At 39.9% G+C, this 24,545-nt stretch overlaps 1 protein-coding gene across 2 annotated transcripts; it reads left to right on the top strand.

Annotated features, from left to right (window-relative positions):
• Positions 1-2,364: 2,364 nt before the first annotated feature.
• Positions 2,365-24,387, top strand: CHKA (choline kinase alpha). Of its 2 annotated transcripts, XM_005522376.3 has the most exons (12): positions 2,365-2,752; positions 5,978-6,089; positions 13,014-13,067; positions 16,803-16,916; positions 17,540-17,673; positions 17,943-18,047; positions 18,413-18,471; positions 20,098-20,185; positions 21,115-21,223; positions 21,705-21,811; positions 22,147-22,228; positions 22,989-24,387. In XM_005522376.3, the coding sequence occupies exons 1-12, from the start codon at positions 2,442-2,444 to the stop codon at positions 23,046-23,048; spliced, it is 1,335 nt and encodes a 444-aa protein (XP_005522433.1). In that variant the 5' UTR covers positions 2,365-2,441; the 3' UTR covers positions 23,049-24,387. The 2 variants fall into 2 exon arrangements, with proteins under 2 accessions (XP_005522433.1, XP_005522434.1); XM_005522377.2 differs by lacking the exon at positions 13,014-13,067.
• The last annotated feature ends 158 nt before the right edge of the window (positions 24,388-24,545 follow it).

The following is a 24,545-nucleotide window of genomic DNA, read 5'->3' as shown; positions in this document are numbered from 1 at the left end:
CATATCACAAGTTCTATTACAAGTATTTTGTTCTTGCCTTTATTGTGCTGTGCAGTGTTGTGGCTCCCCAGGAGAGAGACAGTGTTTATTGGAAAACAGAGTGAATTGTTTTCAGGTGAGTTACACCCTTTTTGTAAAATCAACAGTGAATGGCTATGAGTTGCTCACTGCTAAGAAAGCATGAAACCAATAAACAGTGTCATGAGCAGAACGAGTGTCTACAGGCAACATGCATGTGGCCCTCACATGGATCCAGGATACTTATCAAAACGGAAGTCATTAAGGGACTGAAACCCGAGCTAAACTTACACTAAGAAAGGGTGTGTTGTAATAAAAAGGTTATAAAAAATAGTTCATAATTTTCCTATCTCCTTTTAAATTCTCTGATTCATTGGAAGAGATTATTGGAGGTTTTGAAGCAAAGCTTTTGAACAGCTGTCAGTGAAATGGCCAGTAGCAACGAGATGGAGTTTTCTTGTCTAATAAAAGTGGGTAGAATTCTCTATATCCAGGAAAAACAAATGTTTCTTTTCTCTGATTTTACTGCCTTTTCTTTCTACACTGATAGCAATCTAGAGAAAAAAAAAATCAGTCAAATAACTCTATTTAGGAAAAAAAACGCAAGTCCTGTTATTCATGCTATCATGACAAGCCAGTGTGAAGCTCGAGCAGCTGGCAATAGAAGAGCCTGTGTGTAAGGCATAGTTTTTGCTATTTTCACCCCTTCTTCTCACATATTTTTTCTGTTGAGATATTCAACACCAGCGATGTTGTCAGGTACTTGAGCAGGGTTCTGAAAAAGAAAGGACTCCTCTGCAGTCCTGAGTAGCCATCTCCAGCAGCAACTGCATGTCTCCTCTCCAGCACCCTAATCTGTGCCTGAGTTAAAGGATTTTATTTCATAAATGAAGAGCTGTGGTATAAAGAGAAAAGAAAATCTCTGTCTCTTCTGTCCTGGTTTGGCATTCCTAACTCATACATCACTCTTCCTCTTAACTAGAGTCTGGTATGCCTCAGCCAAAACAGCTTTGGTTGTGCTGAAGCTGCTTTGCCAGCACAAAGCCTGCTCCAAAGCCATTTCTGGACCTTTCCTGCCACTTCCCAGAAAATCCGTAGGCTCCTTGGAGGTTTTCCAGCACTAGAGTGCCAAAGTGAAGCATGCAACAAAATGAGAGAGCTGCCCGTGTGGTGAAATAGTTTGGGGAAGGATGAGGGAAGGAGCCTATCAGGAACTCCCTCACAACCCAGCAATTCCCAGCTTTAACAGTGATCACCACATCTGGCATAATGATCACCATAATGGCATCTTTTATTACAAGAGGCTGCAAGTCTCTCGTATACAGAAAAAGACCATCAAGGGTGAACAGCCAAAGGCGGGGGGGGGTGGGAAATCAGGGAAGTGCAGAGGTAGTTCAAGGCTTGAAGGGATTTATTGCTTTACTGCTCATTTATGACGAGGTGATATAAGATATGAGGCGACAGTCCCACCCGCTCCGCTAGAGGGGCGGGAAGGCCTCGGATCCTCCAGCGGGCTGTGACATCACCGCTCCCACACTCGGATGCTGGCGGGGGAAGGACAGTAAGGCAGGTGCTGGCCTTTCCCAAAACAGGAAAGCCATGCCAAAGCTGTAAGAAACTCGTGTCCAAAGCACTGCGTGTAGACATTATTCTTGCTCCCGTAGCTCTACCCTTCTGTTCAGGGGTGATCCCGAGCCACGAGAGACCAGTTCACCAAGCGGGCATGAGCCAGCCCTCACACGGTAACTAACTCAGTCACTTTCATTAAGGAGCGGACTTTAAATACGGTTATTATTGGTTGCCGCGACCCACTTCGCACCGCGCGGAGATTTCCCACATATTTCGATATCACGTCACGGAGTGAATAACACCGGCGCATTAAGCAGCCCTAAGCAAGGCCAGCCCCGCCTGAGGGGGTGCCAGCCCCATTCAGCGCAGCATCACGGCGGACCCAGCAGCAGTAGTTCCACGGCACAGTGCACCGTGAGGTGTCCCCACTCTCCATTCCTCCCTCCTTTTTTTGTTCCTTCCCTCTCTCCCTCCCTCCCTCTCACCTTCCCTCAGCGTTCCCCTCAGGCTCAGCCCCGGCCCCGCGGGCGAGCGCCTCGTGCTCCCCTCGCGCGCGCGCACCAATCACAGACGCCTGGAGGGGCAGCGAGCCGAGTGCGCGCGCCCTCCCGCTCCCTTTCCCTACCCACCCCCGCTCCAAGGGCGGAACCGAGAGCCCGCTCCAGCCAATCACAGACAAACGGGCGTGAAGCGTGAGGCGCGAGCGGGCCCGCGTGCCGGGACGCCGTATAAAAGGGAGGCCGGGCGCGAGCGCGCGGCTCACTCGCCGCCGGCACTGACGGCGGAGGGTCGCACGCGAGCTGCCGCCCCCGCCCGCCGCCTCAACGGCCGCCGCGCCCCCCCCGCGCCACGCCATGAAAACCAAGTTCTGCAACGGTGATGCCGACCCGTCCCCGCTTGGACTCATCCTTAGCCGCGGGTCCGCCGCGGCTGGGCAGCCGCCCTCGCCGCTTGCTCACCCCGAACCTGAGGGAAAGGACCCCACCGCGGCGGGCAGAGGCGGTGGCGTCTCGCCCCTGCCCCCGGCGCTGCCTCCGCCGCTCGAGGAGGAGTCGCCGCCGCTCGACCCCCGGACGCGGCGCCGGGCGTATCTGTGGTGCAAAGAGTTCCTGCCGGGGGCCTGGCGGGGGCTGCAGGAGGAGCAGCTGCGCATCAGCCCCATCAGGTCAGCGCGGAGGGGGAGGTAGCCCATCCAGGGGGCGGGGACGGGGGCTCGCCGCGGGTTCGAGCCGACCCCCGCGGGAGAGGCGAGGGGCTCCGTTTTAATTTCGCTTTATTCTTTTAAATCCCTCCCGAATTGGGTTTACTGGGCGGTGAGAGCGGGCTGGCTGCCGCGGGGGCGGCGCCGGATGCGCCCCCGACCCGGAGCGGGTGGTGGTGCGGGGGGGGCGGCGGCTGCTGCTGCTGCATCGCGACGGCCCCGTCTCGGCCCCGCGCCGGGGGAGGGGCCCCGCGCCCGGCCGGGAGAGGGATGGAGCCGGCAGAAACCGCTGCACCGCGCCCCGAGCTCCCTGCCGGGGGAAAAGGGCCCTGCTGGGCTGGCCCTGGCTGCTCCGCACTGAGAAATTATCAGGTAAACGCGGTGTACCGATGATGTGAGTCATCTTCTACAGTACACAGTAACGAGTGCTTGTGACTCAGCACGTTGGCAGCAGAAATATGTAAATTGGGGACGTTCTGGAAGCCATATGATGTAATGTGCTGAAGATCTTTGCCTGCTTTGCAAAATTAAATAGCATCTTTATTTTGCTTTAACTAAACCGATGTTAGTTCAGAGTTTCCCCTTTAAGCACCGCTTGTCTCACATCTTCCAGACTGATCGTTCTACCTGATCAAACATAGTCAGGGACAGTTTCAAAGGATACTATTATCAGTTTGCTTTCCCAATGTTTCTACTTTTGTCCATTCACAAAACATGCACACATCTACCCTAGGCACCTAAGGGAGCATACACAGTTGAGAAAGCTCTGATGTATAAAAGTATGACTAAAACATATTTTGCTCATTCCTAAATTTATTTTAAAAGCATTATTGAAAAATGAGCAACTCACTGAGACCCAGTGCAGGTAGTATTTTTTTTTCTAGATAGTTTCTCCTCATTTGACTTGATCATAAGGAGTTAATGAAAGGAGAGAATTTTAACAAAACCAATACAATTCCTAAACAGTAGACTAGTCTGATATGTCTAGTTTGAGTTGCTTAATTAAGTTTCCATCTGTATTAGTGTGTATTGCTGATTTTAGCACTTACTGTCTAAAGCCTTACATTTTAGCATGGTTATCTTTGCATTTCTTGGAAACCTCTGTGTGAGACACCACTTCAGAATAGCTTTGTGATTTCCAAATTTGGCAGAAGAGGAGCTGAAACTTAAGAATGTGTAAGGCCATGCTAATTGGCAGTTGGGGTTTTTTTTGGCAAAAGTCTTCTCACCACTTTCATCTCTGGGCAATGCATCATATTGGTTTGCTAATTCTGGTTTCAGTCAGTGTGCATTCTCCAATGTGTCCATTAATACTGTAAAATCATCTTGAACAGCTGTCAGTTAAATAACTGGTAGCTTTATCTGTATGAGTGAGATGTGCCCTTTTGACCTTTAAACAAGCTGCTGAATCTACTGACCTTTCAGAAGAACAGTGCCTTTTATTATGCTTCTGTATGGATTTCCTTGATAACTTTTCCAGGTAACTTTTGAAGTTTTAAATGAAATAGTGAACTTAAACTGTAGTGAAACTTCTGTTTAGTGGCGTTCAGCATCCACTTTGTCTTGTCTGGTATAAAAAAAGAATTTCTGGGCTTTCACACACTGTGCAGGCTAAACATTTGTTTAAGTCATGTAACTATACAGATTCTTGTGCTTTAGTCCAGTATTTCTTATATTTTTCAGTGTGCTTAGTTCTTCTATTTAATATTGGTATTTTCACCAGAGTTCATCAGAGGCATAGGAAAGGTGGCAAATGTTTTTTCACAAAAATCTGTCTAGCACAGTTCAGATAAAGCCGAAAGTGTAGTTAGTATAACTAACCAATGTTTGGATTGCCTTTGAATAGCTGGCTCTGCTCTTCCTTTGATATCCTTTCCATCTGTCTCTTGGGGTTTTTTCCAACCTGTTAACCTTCATGGTTCAAAGTTACTTCATATCTTGTCTCTAAACATCCTTTTTTGAGTGCCTGCCAAGCCACCTGGTTCTTTTCTGTCTCCTTTCTTAAGCATATTGTGCAGCTGCTGTTTTACCCTGTTTTCTTGAGATTTCTTTTTTTTCTTCTCAGTTGTTGACTTTGGATATGTAGGCCAGTCACTGTCTCCTTCTTGGTAGCCTTTTTTTACAGAAAGTCTTTTCTGCTTCCCCACTGTGTTGAAAGAGAGCCGAGAACAATATTTGAAAAAGCATTGAAAGGAATGTCAGGTTAGGACTGAGAATTGCATTTTAGACACTACATTTTGCTGTGGATTCTTGTAATCCAAGGTCACTGCAAGGTATTACATGTTACAGTCAAAATCACTTGCAGAAGGAAAATTTGAAAATTTCATACATGGTAATAATAAGAATGCAGAAAGGCAATGCAGTAAAGAAAATGTGGGTTAAGTAGATGGGTATTCCTATGAGCTACAAGAAGTTCAGGAAACTTAGAATCTCATCAAGATAGGCACAAACTAGGAAAATCTATGCTTCAATCATTCAGATGATACACAAACATGCTAGTTTTTAAATATAATTACTGTTTAACAACAGTATTTTTACAGGAAAAAGTGGTAGCATTTGTTTTGTTTTCCACAGCTTTATCAATCTAGATAGATACTCGACCAGAGAAACTGAGTGTGATTTTAGATTTGACAAATACGTGAGCAATTTATTTCAAATAAAGAATTGCTTTAATTGTAAATTTAAAAAAAAAATTGAAAATGTGTCCCTAAGAAAGACAGCAGAAGTAAGACTTTCATCAGCAATGCTTTATAGCTGAATTTTAAGCTGCCACTCCCAGTGATAGCAACTCTTAATTCAAACTTGGAGTTTTATATTCACTGAATGGTTTTAAACTTATTCTGCCGTAGCTTTGCTTGTGTAGCCAAGTGCATCTGACAAGACTCCAGCATGGCTGAAAATAATTTGCTTAGATCTAGATAGTTGTTTGTTGCATTTTACATCTGTTTGTTAATAGCTTGAGCTGTGATTTGGATCAATAGCTCTGGGTGGTGAACTGTACATTAAGAAGCATGAAGCTGCCATTGTTTTATTGAAGCCTCGTATGTTATGAGTTATGGGTACTGCTGGAAAACTTTCTTGTTAGAGCAGACCAATTAATCACACCCAAAGGATTTTTAGTGCACCTCTAATCTGAAAACAAAACATGTGCTTATCCAAGTCAGCTAATCAATGTATTTCTGTCTCCAGAGGTGGCCTCAGCAACATGCTGTTTCAGTGCTCACTACCTGATACCATTGAGACAGTTGCAGATGAACCACGGAAAGTTCTCCTGCGTTTATACGGTGCAATCCTGCAGATGGTGAGTACATAGAGTGCTTTGGGAGTGGGAGGGTTTCTGTAGCTTCACTGTGATATGTTTGGAGATGTTCATTTGTGACACTATGGAGCTTTATCCTTTAGGGAATGTTTCTGTGGTGGGGGGTAGATTGCAAGCTGAAAACAGTTTTTTAATGATTTGTTATTGTCTAGGACTTACTCCTTTCTACGCAGATCCCCACTGGTGTGAATTAGCTGAAGGCTCATTTGCTGTTTGTTTGGGCACTAATGTTTTGTTTATGGTCTTAAGTTTGGACTGTGGTGTTTCAAAATAATTTGCTTCTGTACAGAATGTAGAACTTTGACATAACTAGCTAGATTGCGAGACTAAACTGCTTCATTTTAATCTTGATAGCACTTATGAATCTTGGAGGTTAGTTGAAGGTTTTGTCAAGCTTGTACACTACTCAAGCATTTTATTAGATATCATGGGTAATTGTGCTGCTAGAAAATTTGAAAATATAGTTTTAGAATAAGAATGAAGAGTGAACTTCAATACTGTACAGTCATCTCATTCCAAAATATGCTTTCCTGAATGTGTGGAGTGCCGTATAGCTGGCATAGAAGCTTAACTGGATGTTTTGTCTAACTCTTTTAATGATACTTTTATTTGGCTAGTAAAATGTAAATAGTATTGAAATTTGTCACACCTTAAGTGAAGCAGTTGGCAAATCTGTTTCAAATAGTAGCACTTAAAAGCAAGACTATTTTGTACATGTGGTTTCTTCTAAAGCTGACAGACTGTTACTCTAGGACTGTACAGCAGATCTTCTCTTATCCATCTCTGCTACACATAACGATTACATTGTAAATAAGCAATCATAATGTAAGTGTTTAACCTTATGAAAAATTGCAGCTTCATAACATTACATCTGTATGTTGGCAATTGTTTCTATTTGACTTAGAGGGTCTGGTTTTATTATCCATTAATTTTATATTTTCCAGTACTCAGTCACTTGCTTTGAACAACTGGTTCAATATCTGCAGAAGATTTCCTGTTCCTGAAATTTCAGCCCATTCTTCCTGCTTCTGCTGTCTTGACCAAGCTCACTATTAAAAATATCATTAGATATTGTTGCTTTACTGACTTTGAAGTGTTCCTTTATTATATCATGTGAGTTGTTAACTTTCCTGTGGCAACAAACTTTACCAGAAATATGTAAAATATTCCAGTGGTTTGGAAGAGCATGAATTGCTTGGCTACAGCACCATATGTTTTGGGAAAGTTAAACTCTTAAGGAAAGTGTGTAGAAGGTCAGTAATTCAAGCTTAAATAGTCTAAGTTTTAAAGAGAAACTAAAAGCAGAGCGAAAAAAGGGTCATGTGAAACTTTGTTTTCAAAATGACTCCTAGGATTGATGCTGAGTTGGGGTTCTTTTCAAGAACTATTAATGGTTTCAATGCAATGCTGAGTTAATTTATAGAAAGCTTGAGTAGGAACATGGGCTGTAAAACTATTGTAGTGGTAGAGCTTCTGTTTCCCAAGAGCTGTAAAGAAATATGGCCTTTCCCTTATTTTTCAAAAGAAAAATAAAGTAGACTCTAGAATTTGGCTGCCCTCTTCTTCCCTCAGGATATTTTTTAACTTGCCTCTTCTCTGCCCCTATCTACTGAAGAAATCAAAATAAATTTTTGGGCTCTAAAATCAGAACCAATTTGGTTTGAAAATTGAAAGTGTGTTCATAACTTTCTAACCTTTCTGCTCTTGGTGTTGAAGGATCTTTTGAGATGTCTAACTTCCTTTATTTCCATAGTGGCAGTGAAATGACTGCTCTTGTTGGTGCAGTTCACTAATGGTTAAGTAAGCAGAGAAAGTCCCAAGGTAAAACTTTGATTGCATTGAGGTTCACAATTTTTGTCAACAAACATTTGTCTCTTCCAGCCCCTTTACCTTAAATGCAAGTTAAAATATAAGCAAACTGTTTTATTGGGTATTTTGAAAACCTCACATAGGATTCCTATGAGTTTCTGGGTGGCATAAGCAGAATGTTATGACAAGCCTGTTAATACGGAGTAATTTGATACTTTTAGTAAAGTTGCTTAAGTTAAAAACCCTGTAGAAATTAAGGAACGCTGCTTAAGTAAGTTGAGTTTTGAGACCTTCTGCTAAAATCACAATTTAATTTTCAATGACTTAATTGTAACTGCCACTGGGTATTAGTAGTTACCACTTGTTTGTTTGAGCCTTTGTAGCATGTTTTAACTCTTGTCCATTTTACCTTCTGTTGAAATTGGAGCACAAACCAGTGATATCAGTTCTTTATCCCTTTACTGTAAATACTGTGTATCTATAGCAACCTGCACCAAATTCTTGTACATACAGAAGACAAGTTTAAGTTAAAATTTTGAATACAAGTGAAAAATGGGTCCCTGATTACTAACTTAAGAATGAATGATACTGGCACCATAATTCTTTGAGCCACCTTTTAAAGGAACCTTTTTTGCAGTTTGAAAATAGCTCCAGTTTGCTTATTATGACACTTGGAAGACACAAATGTCAGTACATGAAACTCATCCAATATAAACCATGCCAGCTGGCTAAAGCTGCCACACAGGGAAGGCTTTGTGCCTTCCTCTGTCATAGCTGATATGTTTAAACCAATTTTTTGTGTGCATGACTGTTTGGGGGGAGCTGGGTGGAGATGAACTGAACTGGCTTGGCCATTATTATGAATGGTCACACTGGCATGGATGTTTATAAATCAAGGACTTCTCCTGAGTATATCCTTGAGCAGAACTTTTTTTTTAAGACGAGTATTGTACTTGTGATAGGCTAAAGTACTAACCACATTAAAACTCCAATGTTTGAGGCACAATGCAGATATGTCCTACACTAAAAAAGGGAAATGTCTTACTCTGCTTCACTTATGATTGCTCCAGCTTAGTTGCTAAATTTAAACGGGAGCACTGAAAGTAAAACTTGTTGTGACAAAATGTCTTTAACTTGTTGTATTAGTGTTAACAACTGAAACAAAGGGCTATCCAACAATATGCCACTTAATGTCTAGACTTTAAAACTGGATTTCATATTCATATCACTATAGTGTTTCTACTCAAATTCAAAGTAGCATCTTAAAAATGCTAATAGGATTGTGACATAAGGTGGCATCAACAAAAAATAAGCTCAAATTAAGGTGAAATTTAAGTTCACCTCTCAAAAGGTAAATCAGGGATTGATTCCCATTCTTTTACATGTGTCAAAAGAACCTTGAACTCTGACTCACTGGGGCTCTGTTACTTTACAACAGCCAAAACAAAATCTTGTATACAAATGAGGAAAAACAAACCAGTATACCTAATGCTCCTTTCTGGTCTCTCAATTTCTGTGTGAACAGATGCAAAATGAGTATAAATGGTTGCCACAGTTCTGTGGTAAATATTTTTCCATACCTGCCTTGCTGCCTTTTATTTTGTGTAACTAAATAAAATGCAGACTGCTGTGTAACTGTAATTATCAACGTCTTCTGTGGTTGTTGGTGTCCATGTCTGTTTGTAGCATGGAGTAACTACAAATCCCTGGCACTGGCAGAAGGCTTGAAAGAAACCAAGCACCTCTTACGGGGATATATTTGTGTTGGGTGGCATTAAGGGTTTTCTGGGGGTAATGTACCACTTTAGTTGTATATGCATGTGTTCTCTGCTGCAGGCTTGCCCATGCGATCGTGCCTAGAGCACTCTGGTTTCCAGGTGACAGACACGATTCACGGTATAGTATGAGATCTCTGAAGTGGAGCATTCTCTACAGCTTTCATTTTCTTTAGTATTGGATTTCGTTGTTTAAAAGTAAGCCTTAAGTAGCACCAGCTACTGTCTGTGCATCTGAATGTTTACGGCAATAACAGAATATCAAAAAGCTGTCCCTTCCTTTTCTCTGCTCCCTCATAACAGAATGGTAACTTGAGATGTAGAGGATTTGAGTTGTGGCTTTTGTAGAGCTTGAATTGGGGATTCTTCACATGCTAGATTTTTAGGACTTCAACAAATTAGCATCAGTTCCTTCAGGTCTGACAGGGATATGGGATCAATGGCAGATCCTTAGAAGCAGAAATAGTTATTGCTGAATCTAACCCTGGTTTTGTTCCATACACTGAAGTTCAAACTGATGTCTGTCAACAGCTTCTAGAAAAGTTTTCTGTGCACAGGTCACATTTAACCTCTGAGACAATTCCTTGTAATGTTGTGATTTCCTAGCAATTTATCTAATTCCAAGTGCTGCAGTATTTTAAAGTATTGAAAATCAAGCTGAGTAAGCTGAGAAAAATTGAGTTATATTTAAATTTGTGAGCAGAGCTCAAAGTTATGTAAGATAAAAAGAGATAAAAGTTCCTTCTCTGTGCAGAATTCTTCGGCCAAGCATCATTTGGGTTTTTTGATAAGGGACTTCATCTTTCAGCCACGAAAGAAATAAATTGGGGGCATTAGGAAGAAAATGTTAAACTCAATTTTCTGTATTAAATTGCCAGATGTCTAATCACTGTCTGGTCATCTGAGCACAGATCAATGTGTACTGTTTCCCATTCTAGGACTTTTATCTTGTATCCTGCATTAAAATCAATTTACATGATCACAAATTTGACTCTAAACTACGTTTGTTGAATATAGTTGTCCTCCCTTACTAAAACTGTAATGAACTTTCTCAGGGCTTTGAGAATAAATCGTCCCACAATAAAAGTCCTGAACAAATATTTGAAGAAATCTTGAACCTGTAGAACATGTGTCCATTTCTAGTTAGTGTCCATGTAGAGAGTGATTAAAAAGCTCTAGCAGTTACTCAGTGAGCCTCTTTTTCAGGTAATTAAAATCACCTCATTTCTGTTGATGTATTTAGCTCCCAGAACTGGACATTAGTGGGAGTGGGCTATAAGGGTTATGGAAAAACTGAAATTGATAGATTTAGCCAAGAACAAGTGAGCTAAATAGGCTGACAGATTAAAGTAGTGGAATTTGATTATTTCCTGATTCCACAATAACCTCTGAGAACAGTGGTTCAAAATAAGGTATCTGATATAACTTGATCAAACTTTTAAACTTCTGGTACATAACATTGCATCCTGCTTGCTTTGTTCTCATTGCCCATGTATAGTGAAGAATTTCCTAATCCTAGGCTGAGTACATGGCCACTTGTAAAGACTAATCCTCTCCAAGCTCCCATTCATATTTCCAAGTTATTTACATATTTGTGCTCTTTTTCTTGTGGAAACTAATGCTTCATGCTGAGGGAACAGAAAAGAGGGAGGGGATGCTGCAGAAGTCTCCTCTTGTGATGACTCTGCAGTAAAGCCCTAACTGTCCCTTTCTAGTGGCACAATAGATGCCATTAGGCTGTCTCCAACACTAATTTGAGGTGGACTCTTGGAACTGGCTAGCTCTTTATGCAGTATGACCTCTGGAAAGCAGATGCCAGTTCAGGTTCTAGGGAAAACTCTAATGTGATTACCTTCTGATTGAACTGAACCATTCTGAGAGCACCATGTTTCAGGAAAGACTCCTGAATGGTGAGTAACTTTGACTGCTCAAGAAAAATCTGAGAGTGGTATTGATGTAGAACATGCTTGTTCAGAGAAGCCCTCCGTAAATGATTTTAATGCTATTCAGTAGTTACATATTTAGCTGTAGTGAATATGTTTGGACTTTATTAATTTCCTTGAAAGTAGTATAAAGTAATAGCAGTTTCCATATTGTCTTGTTTTAAACTTTTATAGTAGTGTTATGGGAAGTACTTGCTGAAAGACCATCGATTGTTGTTAACTATCCTTCTTCTATAGCTTCTGAAATACTGTAACTGCAGAGCTTGTGTAAATCATTAGTTTGTTGTATTGTACTTAAGGCAGCTGGTGTTGCTTAACTGTATTCTATTAAGTTCATATTTCCACCCTTGTTTTGGACATGTTAGAGCTTTGGAACAGGAAGGTATGCACATGGTTCTGTGAATGCAATGTTTGTGTTCAGAAGGTGGAGATGCTGGCTGCCTTTATGGGCCTCTAAAGCTAGTCTGGTTTAAACAGTCAATGCTGGAATTGCAACATAAATAGCAGCCACAAACTGTCACTAATTCTAAGCAGATATTTGCTTTCTCTTCTCCTTACCTTCAAGCCCTTTAAAGGACAAGGTTTATAATACATCTTGAATTTTTAAATGTGCAGCTCTATTAAAAGCATGTGCCATTGAGGGTTCCGTTGCTGAGGGTATGGTTTAATATTCTGAAACTGCTTTATAATGACTCTTAACAACCGTAGCACAATACAGTATGCATGGAACTTGTTAAAGTTTTGCTAGTATACTGTGGTTCCTACTGAGAGACCTTTAACTGACATGGGCAGTTCATTCTAAGAAAAATCTTGTATTTGCACAGCCAGTGGTACACTGGACAAACAGCCAAGAAGACCCACTCTAAATAAGGAAATTCTAGCCACAAGAAATTTGGAAAATAAGGTAATAAGCAAAAGAAGTGCTTTGCAACCTTCATAACATGCCTCTTCCAATAGTCCTTCTAAGGCTTTTATGTACTCTGTAATGTGTCTCAAGTGCTTTGGCTGGAAGAATCTCATCCCAGATGTAATGCAGTGGGACTTAATTTTCTCTTAATTAGAAACGTTCCTCTGAGCTTATGGTGCATTGAAATTGTGTTTTGAAAGACTGGGGAATAATAAAAATATAAGTGAAAATCAGCTATTTACATGAGTGTCTTGGTCTCAGTGGCACATCCTTTTGAAAGACTTTGGAATTGTTGAAAATGTGGTGGTCAGAGGTCACATGGATACTAGTGCTGTAGCTGTCACAGATCCAAGACAGTGTTGAGACTTTTAGTTAACTGTAGCTGGTACTTCTACTCCCTTTGTTCTGGTGGTTGCAGGTTAATAACTTTAAATTTCATCCTCTCATTGTGTTTGCTTTTTCTCATTCATAGAGGTCGTGTAATAAGGGAGAGTCTGTACAGTCTCAGAAGGAAAATGACTTGCAAGTGAGTAATTAAATTTGCTTATTTCACAGAATTTTATAGATTATAGGGAAATGTGGTGATCCTGCTTGTTTTAAACCAGTAGTTATTCCACCTGGACTGTGTCTAGAAAATGTAAAAGGTAATGAAGGAAAGAAATTTATTTACTCACAGAAGCAGCATTATGTGAGTGTCTGGACATAGTTTAGAAAGATTCAATCATCCCACATTATGAAGAAAAAGACCCCCAGTTCTACTCTAAATGGTTTCTTACCATTTTGAATATTGGTATCAACACTGCTATTTCTAGTATCAGACTCTTCTTAAGTAGATGAACAACTGTTCTCTGCTTTACCTAATCCCTCATTTTTTTAATGTATTGGTGAACTCCTATGAGGAAGGTACATGGAGGTGGAAAGAACTTGCTCTTGAACATGAAGTGTTCCTGATTAGCACTGTGCTTGGATCATCTCTGCTCTGACAACTTTAAAGTTCTTGCATTTGGAATAATTTCTTCTCCTGCAGCATAATGTTTAACTGAGTTATCTTTTTATAAAGTCATGTGAATGGGATTTGGTAATTTAGATTTCTACTGTGGCAGTATTTTCTCAGTAAGGGAAAGCATTGCAGCTTGCTAGCCAGATGCCTTGGTTGTTATGTTCTCTGTTTTCAGCTCTGTAATGGCAGTGACTAGGGAAAAGTAAATTTTACTTAATTGATAAGTGCTGCTTTTCTCCCCTTGTATTTTTTGCCTTCTGGCAATGCCATCTGAAACACTTTCAAGCATTTGTTTGGTGTCGGGGGATTTTTTTCCTACTGAGTTGAAACTGGTTTTAAATTTTTTTGTTGTTGAATGACTGCTTTTGAAGTTTTGTTGAACTTTGTTTAGCTTACTGGAACAGCTTCAATCAGCTGAACAAAGATTGAACAGAAAAATGTACTGGTTTGATACCTCAGTTTTCAAAGATGAAAAATGGAGATGGCTTGGTTTCTTCTCTACCATAATCCTGTAAGAAATAAAAGTTAGTTTAAAAAAACCCAAAAGTCCAAACAAGCCCCACTCCGGTGACAGAAGCTCATAGAAGTTTTGCAGTATAGGAAACAAGGTTTTGAACTTCAGAAGTTCATTTGTGGTATTTGTTGCTTGAAAACGCTGATTCTCTGCTGATAGGTTGTTTTCTGCTATTAATCTCATAGTGCTGAAATGTCACTCTTGAATCAGTGTTCTCAAGAATTACTGTCAGGATGGATTTGTTAATTTTCTTGTGTCTAGGTTATGAGAGATGATATCCTTTAGAGAGAATCAAATTCTCTGGGTTTGCTAGCAAAAGCATTGTAGCTTCTGAGCTGCCTGGTGTGTGACAATTGTCTAAACATTGGATAGTCTTGTCAGCTCATAAGGTCTTTTAACAGGAATTTGTTTTACTTTGGTTTTGCTATAATTGGCAGTAATTTTCCTTAGAATATGACTCTTTGTGTATTTTATAGTGAAATTTTTGTTAAGGCAGGAAAAAAGCAGAAGCTTCAGTTCCATCTGAAGTGTAGAAAGGCTTCTGATCTCTCCTTGCCTGTATGGGATTTGCATCCTGGGGAAGTCTTGTAACAAATGTGTATAATAGTTAGCTTTGAAACAAAACATTGATCTCTAAGTATTCATTTAAAAACATGAGTGGTCCAATTTTCTCCAGAAATCAAAATACAAGTGCTTATGGGTGAATCTCTGAAACTGGTCAAAATTGAGAGCTTTAGATCTTAATAACAGGTTGTCTTGGCAAGCATGAGTATGTTGCAAAGTGTTTGAAGTCACTGAAGTATATCATTTCCTTGGTTGCAATGCTTGATCCTTTAAAGTAATCAGGTGAACATTAATCTGAAGAGTCAGATACCTGGATTTGTTCAGTCTCCATATGAAGTATGCTATAGAATTTTTTTCATGTCCTTTAGTAGTTTATTTCCACACCTATCCCATGTTTGACAGTAGTGTGTGGAGTGGAGATTTGGTAAAAGGTCCCTTGGGTATTAGGAAGGAGAAGCCTTTGTGTCTGAGATTACATGGATGGTATTGTTCCAAAACTCTCATTGGACTTGTGCTCAAATAACCATTTGGTTTCAGTGAGGAAGTTGTTCTAGTGCTTGCACTGCTGATGCATGAAGAGATGTCTTAATGAATAACAGGATTTTTTTGTACTTCCTGTTATCCAAGAATAGTGAGCTGCTTTTCAGTAAGATACAGAAACAAGTAACTGACACCTTAATGGGAAGAGACTTAAAAATGCTTGGTGTTGTACCAGGTACTGTCCAAGTCAGTTTTGGTTAATAATAGTGGACATTCAGTAGCTTGCAACTAATTTTCTTTTTGGTGCTTGGCATTGTTTCAAAACTGAACAGAAAGAGTTCAGACCTGTAATGATGAGGGCATGTAAAATGATTAAAAGCGTTTTTGGTGTGTTAGCGGCTAAAGCATTTGGTGCTTTGAGGAACTAGCATGAAAAAAAGGTGGAGAACATAGATGCAATACATTCATATGCAAATTGTCTTAAAGTCTCAGTTTTCCACAACATAGTTACATGAGTCTTTATTGCACTTCAATATGAAACACTAGAACTTATTGAAGATCTCAGAATAATAAGGTGTGGAACAAGAATAAAAATCATTTCTCAATACTGTTGCCTGGAGTGTACTCAGGAGTGGAACTTCTATAGAGTTGTTTACTGTCTGATACTGTGTTGACTGCAATAATGCAAAAGGATCTGTGGTCAGAAATACCTGAGAGCTTTCTTGTTGTTATGCTTTTTATTCTTATGCTTTTAAGTGTTATGGGTTTGACTTTGAGATGAGTTGCTCAAAAATAGACAGAGGCTTGGCAGATCTTTAGGATTTGAGTAGAGCTGGGTTCTGGTGAACATAATTGCAAGTAGAGATTTATAATGTGACCTCTGTGTTTACTTATAGATAATCTTACCCATCCAGAAAGCTACACTTCAGTGATTTTTAACTGTGTTTTTGAGACTAAATATTTCATATTTCTATTAATTTTTAAGCACTCGTATTAAAAAGCTGTCTGCTTGTCATTGTTAAGAACCAAGCCTATTGATGTAAGACAAAGAGAAAACTTGAGTTATGTTTGGTGGTAGAAAGGGTAAAACACACATGTTTTTTAGCAGAAGCTTAAATTACTTCCTCACTTGAAAAAATAAAAAAGGGAATACTTAAAATGTGCTTAATGAAAGGAAAAACAAGTCATTCTTCTAAATGAAAAGTTGTTTTATTCAATAAAAACAATATTTTATTATTGTCTGTTCACTTCATTCACTTGTGTAGCTAAAATGTCCTTTTCAGAGGCAGTGTTCTGGAGAGTGTTAAAATAGCTGATATAGGATAATATTTGTTGTTCCTTGTTGTGTTGCAGTGGGACGAACTCCTCCAGGAAATGGATTTGCAGAGTTCCCACAGGTTAGAGAGGAGGTGTTTTGGTTTTTGCAGTTTTGTTGTTTTTTTTTTTTTGATCTGGCCCACAACAGTACCTGCTAAGTAATACAGATTTTTCTCCCCAGCTTTAATTTGAAAGCAAAATACTTGTATTGCTCCCATCCTGACTAAAAATTATTAGTCAAGAAACTTTGATTAGTAAAATGCTGTGTCTTTTCAAAGCTAGCCCTAAAATTTCTCACTTGGTAACAGTTTAGCTGTTTTGCACACCTGAGGTAATGTCTGTGCGTTCATATTAGTGAATAACTAATACTTTAATTTTTTTGGTAGGGGGCAGAAGCCATGGTTCTGGAAAGTGTTATGTTTGCCATTCTTGCAGAGAGAGCACTTGGGCCAAAGCTGTATGGAATCTTCCCACAAGGGCGACTGGAGGAATTCATTCCCGTAAGTCTGGTCATAATTAGTCAGTGGGCTGTTGGAAGCTGTTTTAATTGATCATGACGAGGAGGTCTCTGGACTGCCCAGAAAAGCAGGGATGTGGGAATGGAATACTTGACCGCCTGTAGTAATTGCTGGCTGTCATTTGATACAGTTAAGAGAGTGGGTGTTGGAGAGCCCCATTGTAGCTCTTGCCAGGGGGAGATATCTAAAAACTCTTCAACTCTAGCAGAGGCTAATAAAGGAAGATAAAAAGCCTGTTAGATACCAAACATAGCATGGGGAAGCTGTGGAGTAACACTTCCCTTTAACAGCAACAAGAGCAGATGCTTTTGATGTTCTTAAATATTTATACTTGATCTGCTTTGAAGATATTCTTAGTGTGAGATGTGATACTCCCCAGGTCTTGAATCTAGAAGTGACTTGATTAAGTTGTAAGTAGGGCTGGCTAGCAGCTTTTCCAAAGGCAGCAACTTTGTAAGTTCATCTGTGAGCAAAAAAAGTATAGCTTCAGTACTATGCTAGTGTTTCACACGGTACTGCATAGAGCCTAATGCTAGGTTATAATTAGTCACAGTTCTGTAACTCATCAATTAACTGCATTTTAAGAATACTGTATTTTATTACAGAGCAGGAAACTGAGCACTGAAGAACTAAGCTTGCCTGACATATCTGCTGAAATAGCTGAGAAGATGGCCAGATTTCATGGCATGAAAATGCCATTTAATAAGGAACCTAAGTGGCTTTTTGGAACAATGGAAAAGTAAGTTATGCAATACTTTATGGGAAAAAAGGTGACCTGTTGTAATTTTGATAAGCAGATCATTCTTCCTGAATGCCTGAGAACACAAGCTTTCACTGTACCCAGAAACTATCACATAAAGGACTTCAGTTACCTTGAAGAACAGTAATGTTTTCTTCAGTAACTCTTTCAAACTTCCTTTATTTTAGTTTAAATGGCATCATAGTATGGGAAGAATAATATACTCATTGTTACAAATCCTGTATTCTTGTTTCTTTTTTTTTTAACAGGTATCTAAATCAAGTGCTGAGAATTAAATTTACCAGAGAATCCCAAACCAGAAAACTAAACAAACTTCTCAGTTACAATCTCCCTCAGGAAATGAAAAATCTAAGGTAGGTTTATTTTGTCTACTACTATCTTCTAATCTCCACAGTTTCTGGATGGGTTTTTGTATACTTGTTCAGACATGTTATACAGTATAACACTTTATATTCATTTTACTTTGCAAGCTGGGGATTGTTTTTGGTTCTGTGACCAACCTGAGTCTCATACAAGTACAAAATTCTATGATGAAATTGCTAATCTGGCTTCCTGATCATGATGTCAAACTTCACTGTGCTGATGTTTTGTTCCTAATTGAGAAAATAGGCTGTTGGCAGGAGGAATAGTGTTTCAAATTCTTAACAAAAAATTACCTGGAAGTGGAACTGAACTTTGTGATTTGTTACTTAAAAGATGCTATGTTGCTTTTTTCTAGAGCAATGCTTGAAGCTACTTTTTCACCAGTTGTGTTTTGCCACAATGATTGTCAAGAGGGTAAGCTGCTAATACTTCAGTATTGTTCAGTAACGTACTGTTGAGCCTTTTCTGGTTACTTGTTTGCTCGCTGAAAGGTAGCCACATTCAGAGCTACTGCCCTGAAGCAGCAGCCTGTGTACTCCAGTACCAAAGTAAAGTATGGGCTTCTGCAACCCTTCAGGCGTCTTCAGAGAACTCTGGTGTCATGAGTGGGTTAAGCCAAGATTGTACTCATGCTCTGTTAGTACAGGTCAGTTGATGAAGGGAGCCTTATGTGTTTTTTGTTTAGACCATACCTTGCTTTGCTGCAATATACATGATCAGAGTAGGGGATACCTAAGTCATTTTAAAAGAAAGATGCTGAAGAAGTGCAGTGAGTGACAGTGACAATGGAGAGTAGAGTAGTTTGATGTGGCAGTTTTTAACTTGTACTGGTAAGAAACATTAGGAAAACCTTATTCACCTTTTTTTAGTGTTCTCTGGGAGTCATGGAAGGAAAAGCAATTTTCCTGAGCCAATTACTGAAAAAGATGAGGAGGAAGCAAGGCTGAAGGTGTGTTGGGTATGCTGTGTTTGTGTGCCCTGTCACCTGAATGGTGGGTAAGCTGGGCTGAGCTGGAAGGATGCTCTAGTGGGCCTGTGTTCAGGGCTGTATTCCTGTCAGTTGTCCCAGCTTTATCAGCTAAGGCTGAGGAATTGCCCTGGAGAATAGTCACATAAGGATAGGCAGCACAAGGGGAAAAAGCTGATATGAGAGATGCTGTGAAATTTATATAAATCTCAAGCTGTGGAAAGAAACAATGCAGCAAGGACTGCTAAGGCTGACAGGGCCACCTGAGCCAGCTGCAAGCTAAACTGGGGAAAGAGAATCCTTGGGAGATGAAATCTGCCTCTCCCTGTACAGAAAAAACTTTGCTTTCAGCTTTACAAGGTAAAGCTATATATCTCAGATTCCAGAGAGCTGGAAAACAGTCAGTGCAACCTGGCTTTTCCTGTCGTCATGGTTTAACTAAACCCAGCTGGCAACTCAGCCCCACAGAGCCACTCAGTCTTCCCAGTGAGACTGGGAAGAGAATTGGACAGATAGAAGTGAGAACTCATGGGCTGAGATAAAGGCAGTTAATTAGGGAAAGCAAAAGCTGCTCACACAAGCAAAGTAAACAGATGATTTCACTGCTACCCACTGGCAGGCAGGTGTTCAGCCATCCCCAGGAGAGCAGGGCCTCATCACACACAACAGTGACTTGTGGAGACAAACACCATCACTCCAATCCCTTCTTCCCACTCTATATAGTGAGCATATAGTATGATCAGTTGTTCAGCTGTATTTCCTTACAACTCTGCCTGCACCCCCAGACAGTTTTTGGGCTGGGTTGTGAAGCAGAAAAGACCGTGACTCAACAGAAGCACTGCTCAGCAGTAACAAAAACAGGCCTATGTTATCAACACCACAAATCCAAACATAGCCTTGTGCCAGCTACTATGAAGAAAGTTAACTACCCCTGCCAAAACCAGCACACCTATAATTCTTCCATGCAGACATAAGGGATAACTGGGATTAGCTGAAGAATGTTCCTTGAGATAGTGTTGCTTTTCTCTGATTTTCCTGCATTATTAAATATGCTGTATTATCTTAATTTTCAGGTAATATCTTACTTCTGGAAGGCAGAGAGAGTTCAGAAAACCAAAAGCTGATGCTCATTGACTTTGAATACAGCAGCTATAATTACCGGTAAACACTTTATTTTCTCTACAGCACAGGAGTGTGTTCCTTTCTGCATGCTACAGGGAGACCAAGTCAATAATATCATCAAAGTCATCAATAATACTGATTATTTGTCTATTCTAGTGAATTGTGTTCTGCTCTGATGGTGGTGGTTAGCATATATAACTAATCAAAACAGCTCTGGTTCTGATTCTGTTGAGTTTAGGCACACAGCAGAGGCAAAGTTATTGGGGCTCCTTGGCTGCTCAGACTAGAGGGCTTGTTTATGCACAAATGGCTTCTTGCTTGCATGTCAAAATTTCTTTCTAGTGGGAAGTTGAGGAGAAGAGTAGATTTTGTGAGCATGTCAGCTTTGTTTTTGTGTTCTTTCCTTCTGTCCTTTCTAATGGCTTTTTCACCTTTGCAGATGAGAATACAAGTTTTTCACTACATGGTTATGCAACATGATTGTTTTTCTTCACTCAGCCATCTAGTTAAGTGTTTTTAAGGATGATCAAGTGTGTATAGTTAATGAGATTAAACATCATAGCTGGAATAGTGAATTCCAATAATGTAACAGTGGAATATATTGAAAACTTTGATTATGATCTCTTTGCCTGCAATAATGCAAATATTAGAGACTTCTGACTTCACACTGAGATATAGTGCATACTCAAGTATTTTTACTGTCTCCATTGGTATAAAGTTTGCTAGCAAAGTCTAGTATTTTCATGTAGCTGGTAGCTTTCATTCTGAACTGCCCCTCTTTACGAACTGTTTTATAATAATTTGCAAAAATTTGTTTTCAATTATCAATCAATTAGGTTGATCAATTCTCTACCTCCAGCAAAACTGCAGTAAATTGAGTAGCCCAGAGCTTTTAAACTTGATTTTGCTTTAAAAAAAAAAGCAGATTGCTACTTTGCAAATACTGAGGTACTTTATTTCTTTTTCAGAGGATTTGACATTGGAAATCACTTCTGTGAATGGATGTATGATTACTCGTATGAGAAATACCCATTCTTCAAAGCCAGTGTTCTTAAATATCCTTCAAAGAAACAACAGGTAGACACAAAAGACATAGTTAAATGCCAGTGTCCATAGTCTTCACATATTAACTCTTTTTTAGTTCTCTTTTGGACTGACTGTGTCCCAAGATATTTCTTCCATGACTTCCTTAAGTGTGTAATACTTTCTGTAATCCTGACTACCTTTGCTTTAAAAATCATAGTAACTTAATACCCGTTCAGGATAGAATATTTACTGTGTGCTGTGTAGCCATCCACCACAAAAAGTCCAGTAGTTGTAGACTGCAACTATGAAATTAGCTGGCAGTAGCAACGTGCTGCCTGTCCTAATATAACTTTTCTTAAGTCAGACTTTCAAGCAATTGTTAGAAGCACCATTAATCTTAAAGCTAACTCCAACAGCTGTTGATGTTTGGAAAAAATACATGCCAACTTATTAAAAGGACTGCCTTGGTCTGAAAGAAAACAATGTATCTGGAGATGAAAAGTTGTAACTCAGTTGCTTACTTGCCTTCCAGCTTCATTTCCTCTCCAGTTACCTGTCTGCATTCCATGATGGCTTTGAAAATCTGAGCAATGAAGAGAAGTCCAAACTAGAAGAAGAAGTGTTGGTAGAAGTTAACAGGTAACTTGCCATGTATAACTGCATCTTCAGGCTTCCACCGTGGTACCTGTACTTGTGTCTGTCTCACTGGGTGGAGGAACTTGAGCCGAGAGAGACTGAAAGCTATTTATATGTGGTAAAGAACAATCTGTCCACTGTAACATTAGATATGTGATATACACTAATAGTGGAGTAAACAGAATACTATGCCATGGGGCATTATTTTTATAGTATTATAATTGAATAAAAGGTGTGGATATCCCCAAACTAGGGAATACTGTTCTAAGAGGACATTGAAATAAGGTGTTGTGACTTAGCTGGGTCTTTATTTCAGTAACATAGCCTTGTAATTTCAGATTTGCCCTTGCATCACACTTCTTCTGGGGTCTGTGGTCTATTATACAAGCAAAGATCTCATCCATTGAGTTTGGGTACCTGGTAAGTTTTTTAATTGTAGTTTTACACAACTGAAAATGAGTAATTTAAATAACCTGTGGTACAGTATTGAAAAGGCAATGGAATGGCCTCTCACAGCAACTAGTATCTAAGTGGAGTAAAGCTTTTAAAACTCCATTTGTTACAACTTTGTCCTCTTTCGTTAAGAACGTAAAGAACATCCAAGATCATAAAAACTTCAGAAATTGTTCCCATGGTTATGTAGAGAGTGTATAGCCTTGTCAGGCTATATTGCAACATTATTCTGCAGTAAGACATCCCAGGCAAGACAGGCCAAGATGCAGTGAGAATTTTGAACCGAGTACTCAAAATGCATATGTCCTCTGGTGATGTTCAGTGTGCAGCAATATTTGTGCCAGGTAGCAACTTGTACTTGAGAAACTGATCAGTCTGGCTCTTGGACTGTGCTCAGTGTACTGTAGAGTGATAGGACTGGCAGGTACATGGAGTATCTTACCAGAAGTGTTGCAAGAGCCAGCCTTTTCAGTGAAGTCCTGGTCTTTTTAGTACCTGTGTTTTCTGACATTTTGGCAGCAGCTAATTGTGTTGGAGTTGAAACAAAACTGGAGGAAATGTTAAGAAGCCAGAACACCTCTGGAGAGATTATCCTTCTAAGTAGAGCTAATTAGTGCATTGAGATGATGGATTAGCAAAGTAACACAGTTAATACCTTCATTATGTTTCCCCATCCCAAAAAGAAAACAGCTGTTTATTGAGTACTGAGTGTCCCTTATTTCTCCAGGAATATGCGTTATCCAGATTTGATGCCTACTTTGATCAGAAGAGAAAGCTGAAGGTGTGAATGTGGGAGGAGTGGCCTGTTGGTTACTGTATGAAGAGGGCAGCTGGACAGAACTTTCACTGTGCTTAGGCTACTGTATCTCTAATGAAGGTGTCACTGAATTCCAGTTCCTGGGAATGCAGGTGTACAGTACTGAGGACTATAAAAATTACTTGTTTACAGTTCCGCAAATAGTTGGAATGAGATTGGGAGGCAAAAGTAAAATACAACCATGCAATATCTTTAAATCTTTTCAATCTAGAAGCTATTTTGTATTATGGGAGAAGCTTACAATTAAGTGTCAATACCACATGCATCAGAGCAAACTTGCTGTGGGTACATTTTTGGGGGGGTGTTGGCATTCTGGTTTTTGTTGTAAGCAGAACAGCTGTAAAATCTGATTGTAGACATTGCCTCTTGAGGAGAAGGAAAAGCAAAGGAGACAACTGCTAAACTGTGAAGTAGGCTTAAAAACTTACTGTGAGTTGAAGTTCACCATGCCCCAAGAACACTATCTTCAAAGCTGCTGATACCTTACATCACTTTAACCAGAAGCAACTAAACACATTGAAGCAGTGTGCTTTAAAGTGTTAGTGACACACATATGAATGTTTCTCCTAGGCTAGTTTGCCTGGGAAGTGAAGTATGAATGAGCTTTGAACTTGACATTCTGAAGGAGTTTATTTTGAACTGTTTGTTCCATGTTGTTCAAGAACCCAGCCTGGTTTTCTTAAAATGCTATGTCCTATACAGGGGGTTCTGTGGGCTAGCAGTACTGGGAAGAGTGCCTTGAATTGCTCTAGCAGCTCCCCAGATAACTGGATTGGCATTGACGGTACTGGTAATTGAGGCCTGTCTCTCTTCATGTGTTGCCACAGTATATGGCTGTAATGAACAGTAAAGCCAAAGACTGTGGAGAACACTTCAGGAAATTGCTGTTCTGCCCATCCAGTTCTTATGTGGCTTGAGAGGTGCTTTTCTTGCACCTTCAATTCTCATCATGTTCCAGGAATCCAGTAAAGTGGAGCATCTTGTGGGGAACAATAACATGTATATTGAAACTTGAGTATAATCTGTGTACATGCCATCTAAAGATTTCTTTTGATTTTTGGGAGCTTGTTTATTTTGAATGTTACTTGTTTGTGCTTTCTAACACACTGTATTATAAACAAACTTCTAAGTTTACTCTTTTTGACTTGTATAGCAAATACTGTTTGAAGCGGCTGAAAAAATCTGCAGCATTTCATGTACTGTATAGCAGAACTTGTAAAAGCTGTCATGTTACTCTCTTGTACAGAGAATCATTTTCCATAAGTTTAGTTATTAATACTTTATAATAAATATAAAGCACTTAAAAACACTGTTGTTGATATTCTTGAGTCTGTTACAGCTGCAGGATAAAATTTCTGGCCTTAATCTGTTGGATCCTTGCTAAGGCAGACTGACATACAGGCTCAGTGCTCTGGGATACATCTTCTACTTAAATGTGTCTTCAGCAGTTATTGCACAATTGAATTC

Source organism: Pseudopodoces humilis, chromosome 7 (genome assembly GCF_049639895.1).
Source record: "Pseudopodoces humilis isolate 2021_Gansu_Grassland_sample_001 chromosome 7, ASM4963989v1, whole genome shotgun sequence".
Classification (NCBI taxonomy): domain Eukaryota; kingdom Metazoa; phylum Chordata; class Aves; order Passeriformes; family Paridae; genus Pseudopodoces; species Pseudopodoces humilis.
The sequence above is the reverse complement of the archived record's forward strand: the minus strand, read 5'-3'. Positions and strand labels throughout refer to the sequence as shown.

Coding starts and splice junctions, on each gene's coding strand:
- CHKA (XM_005522376.3), top strand. CDS start 2,442: ATGAAAACCAAGTTCTGCAACGGTGATGCCGACCCGTCCCCGCTTGGA. Junction 6,090..13,013: donor ACGGTGCAATCCTGCAGATG/GTGAGTACATAG, acceptor TCTCATTCATAG/AGGTCGTGTAATAAGGGAGA. Junction 16,917..17,539: donor GACTGGAGGAATTCATTCCC/GTAAGTCTGGTC, acceptor ATTTTATTACAG/AGCAGGAAACTGAGCACTGA.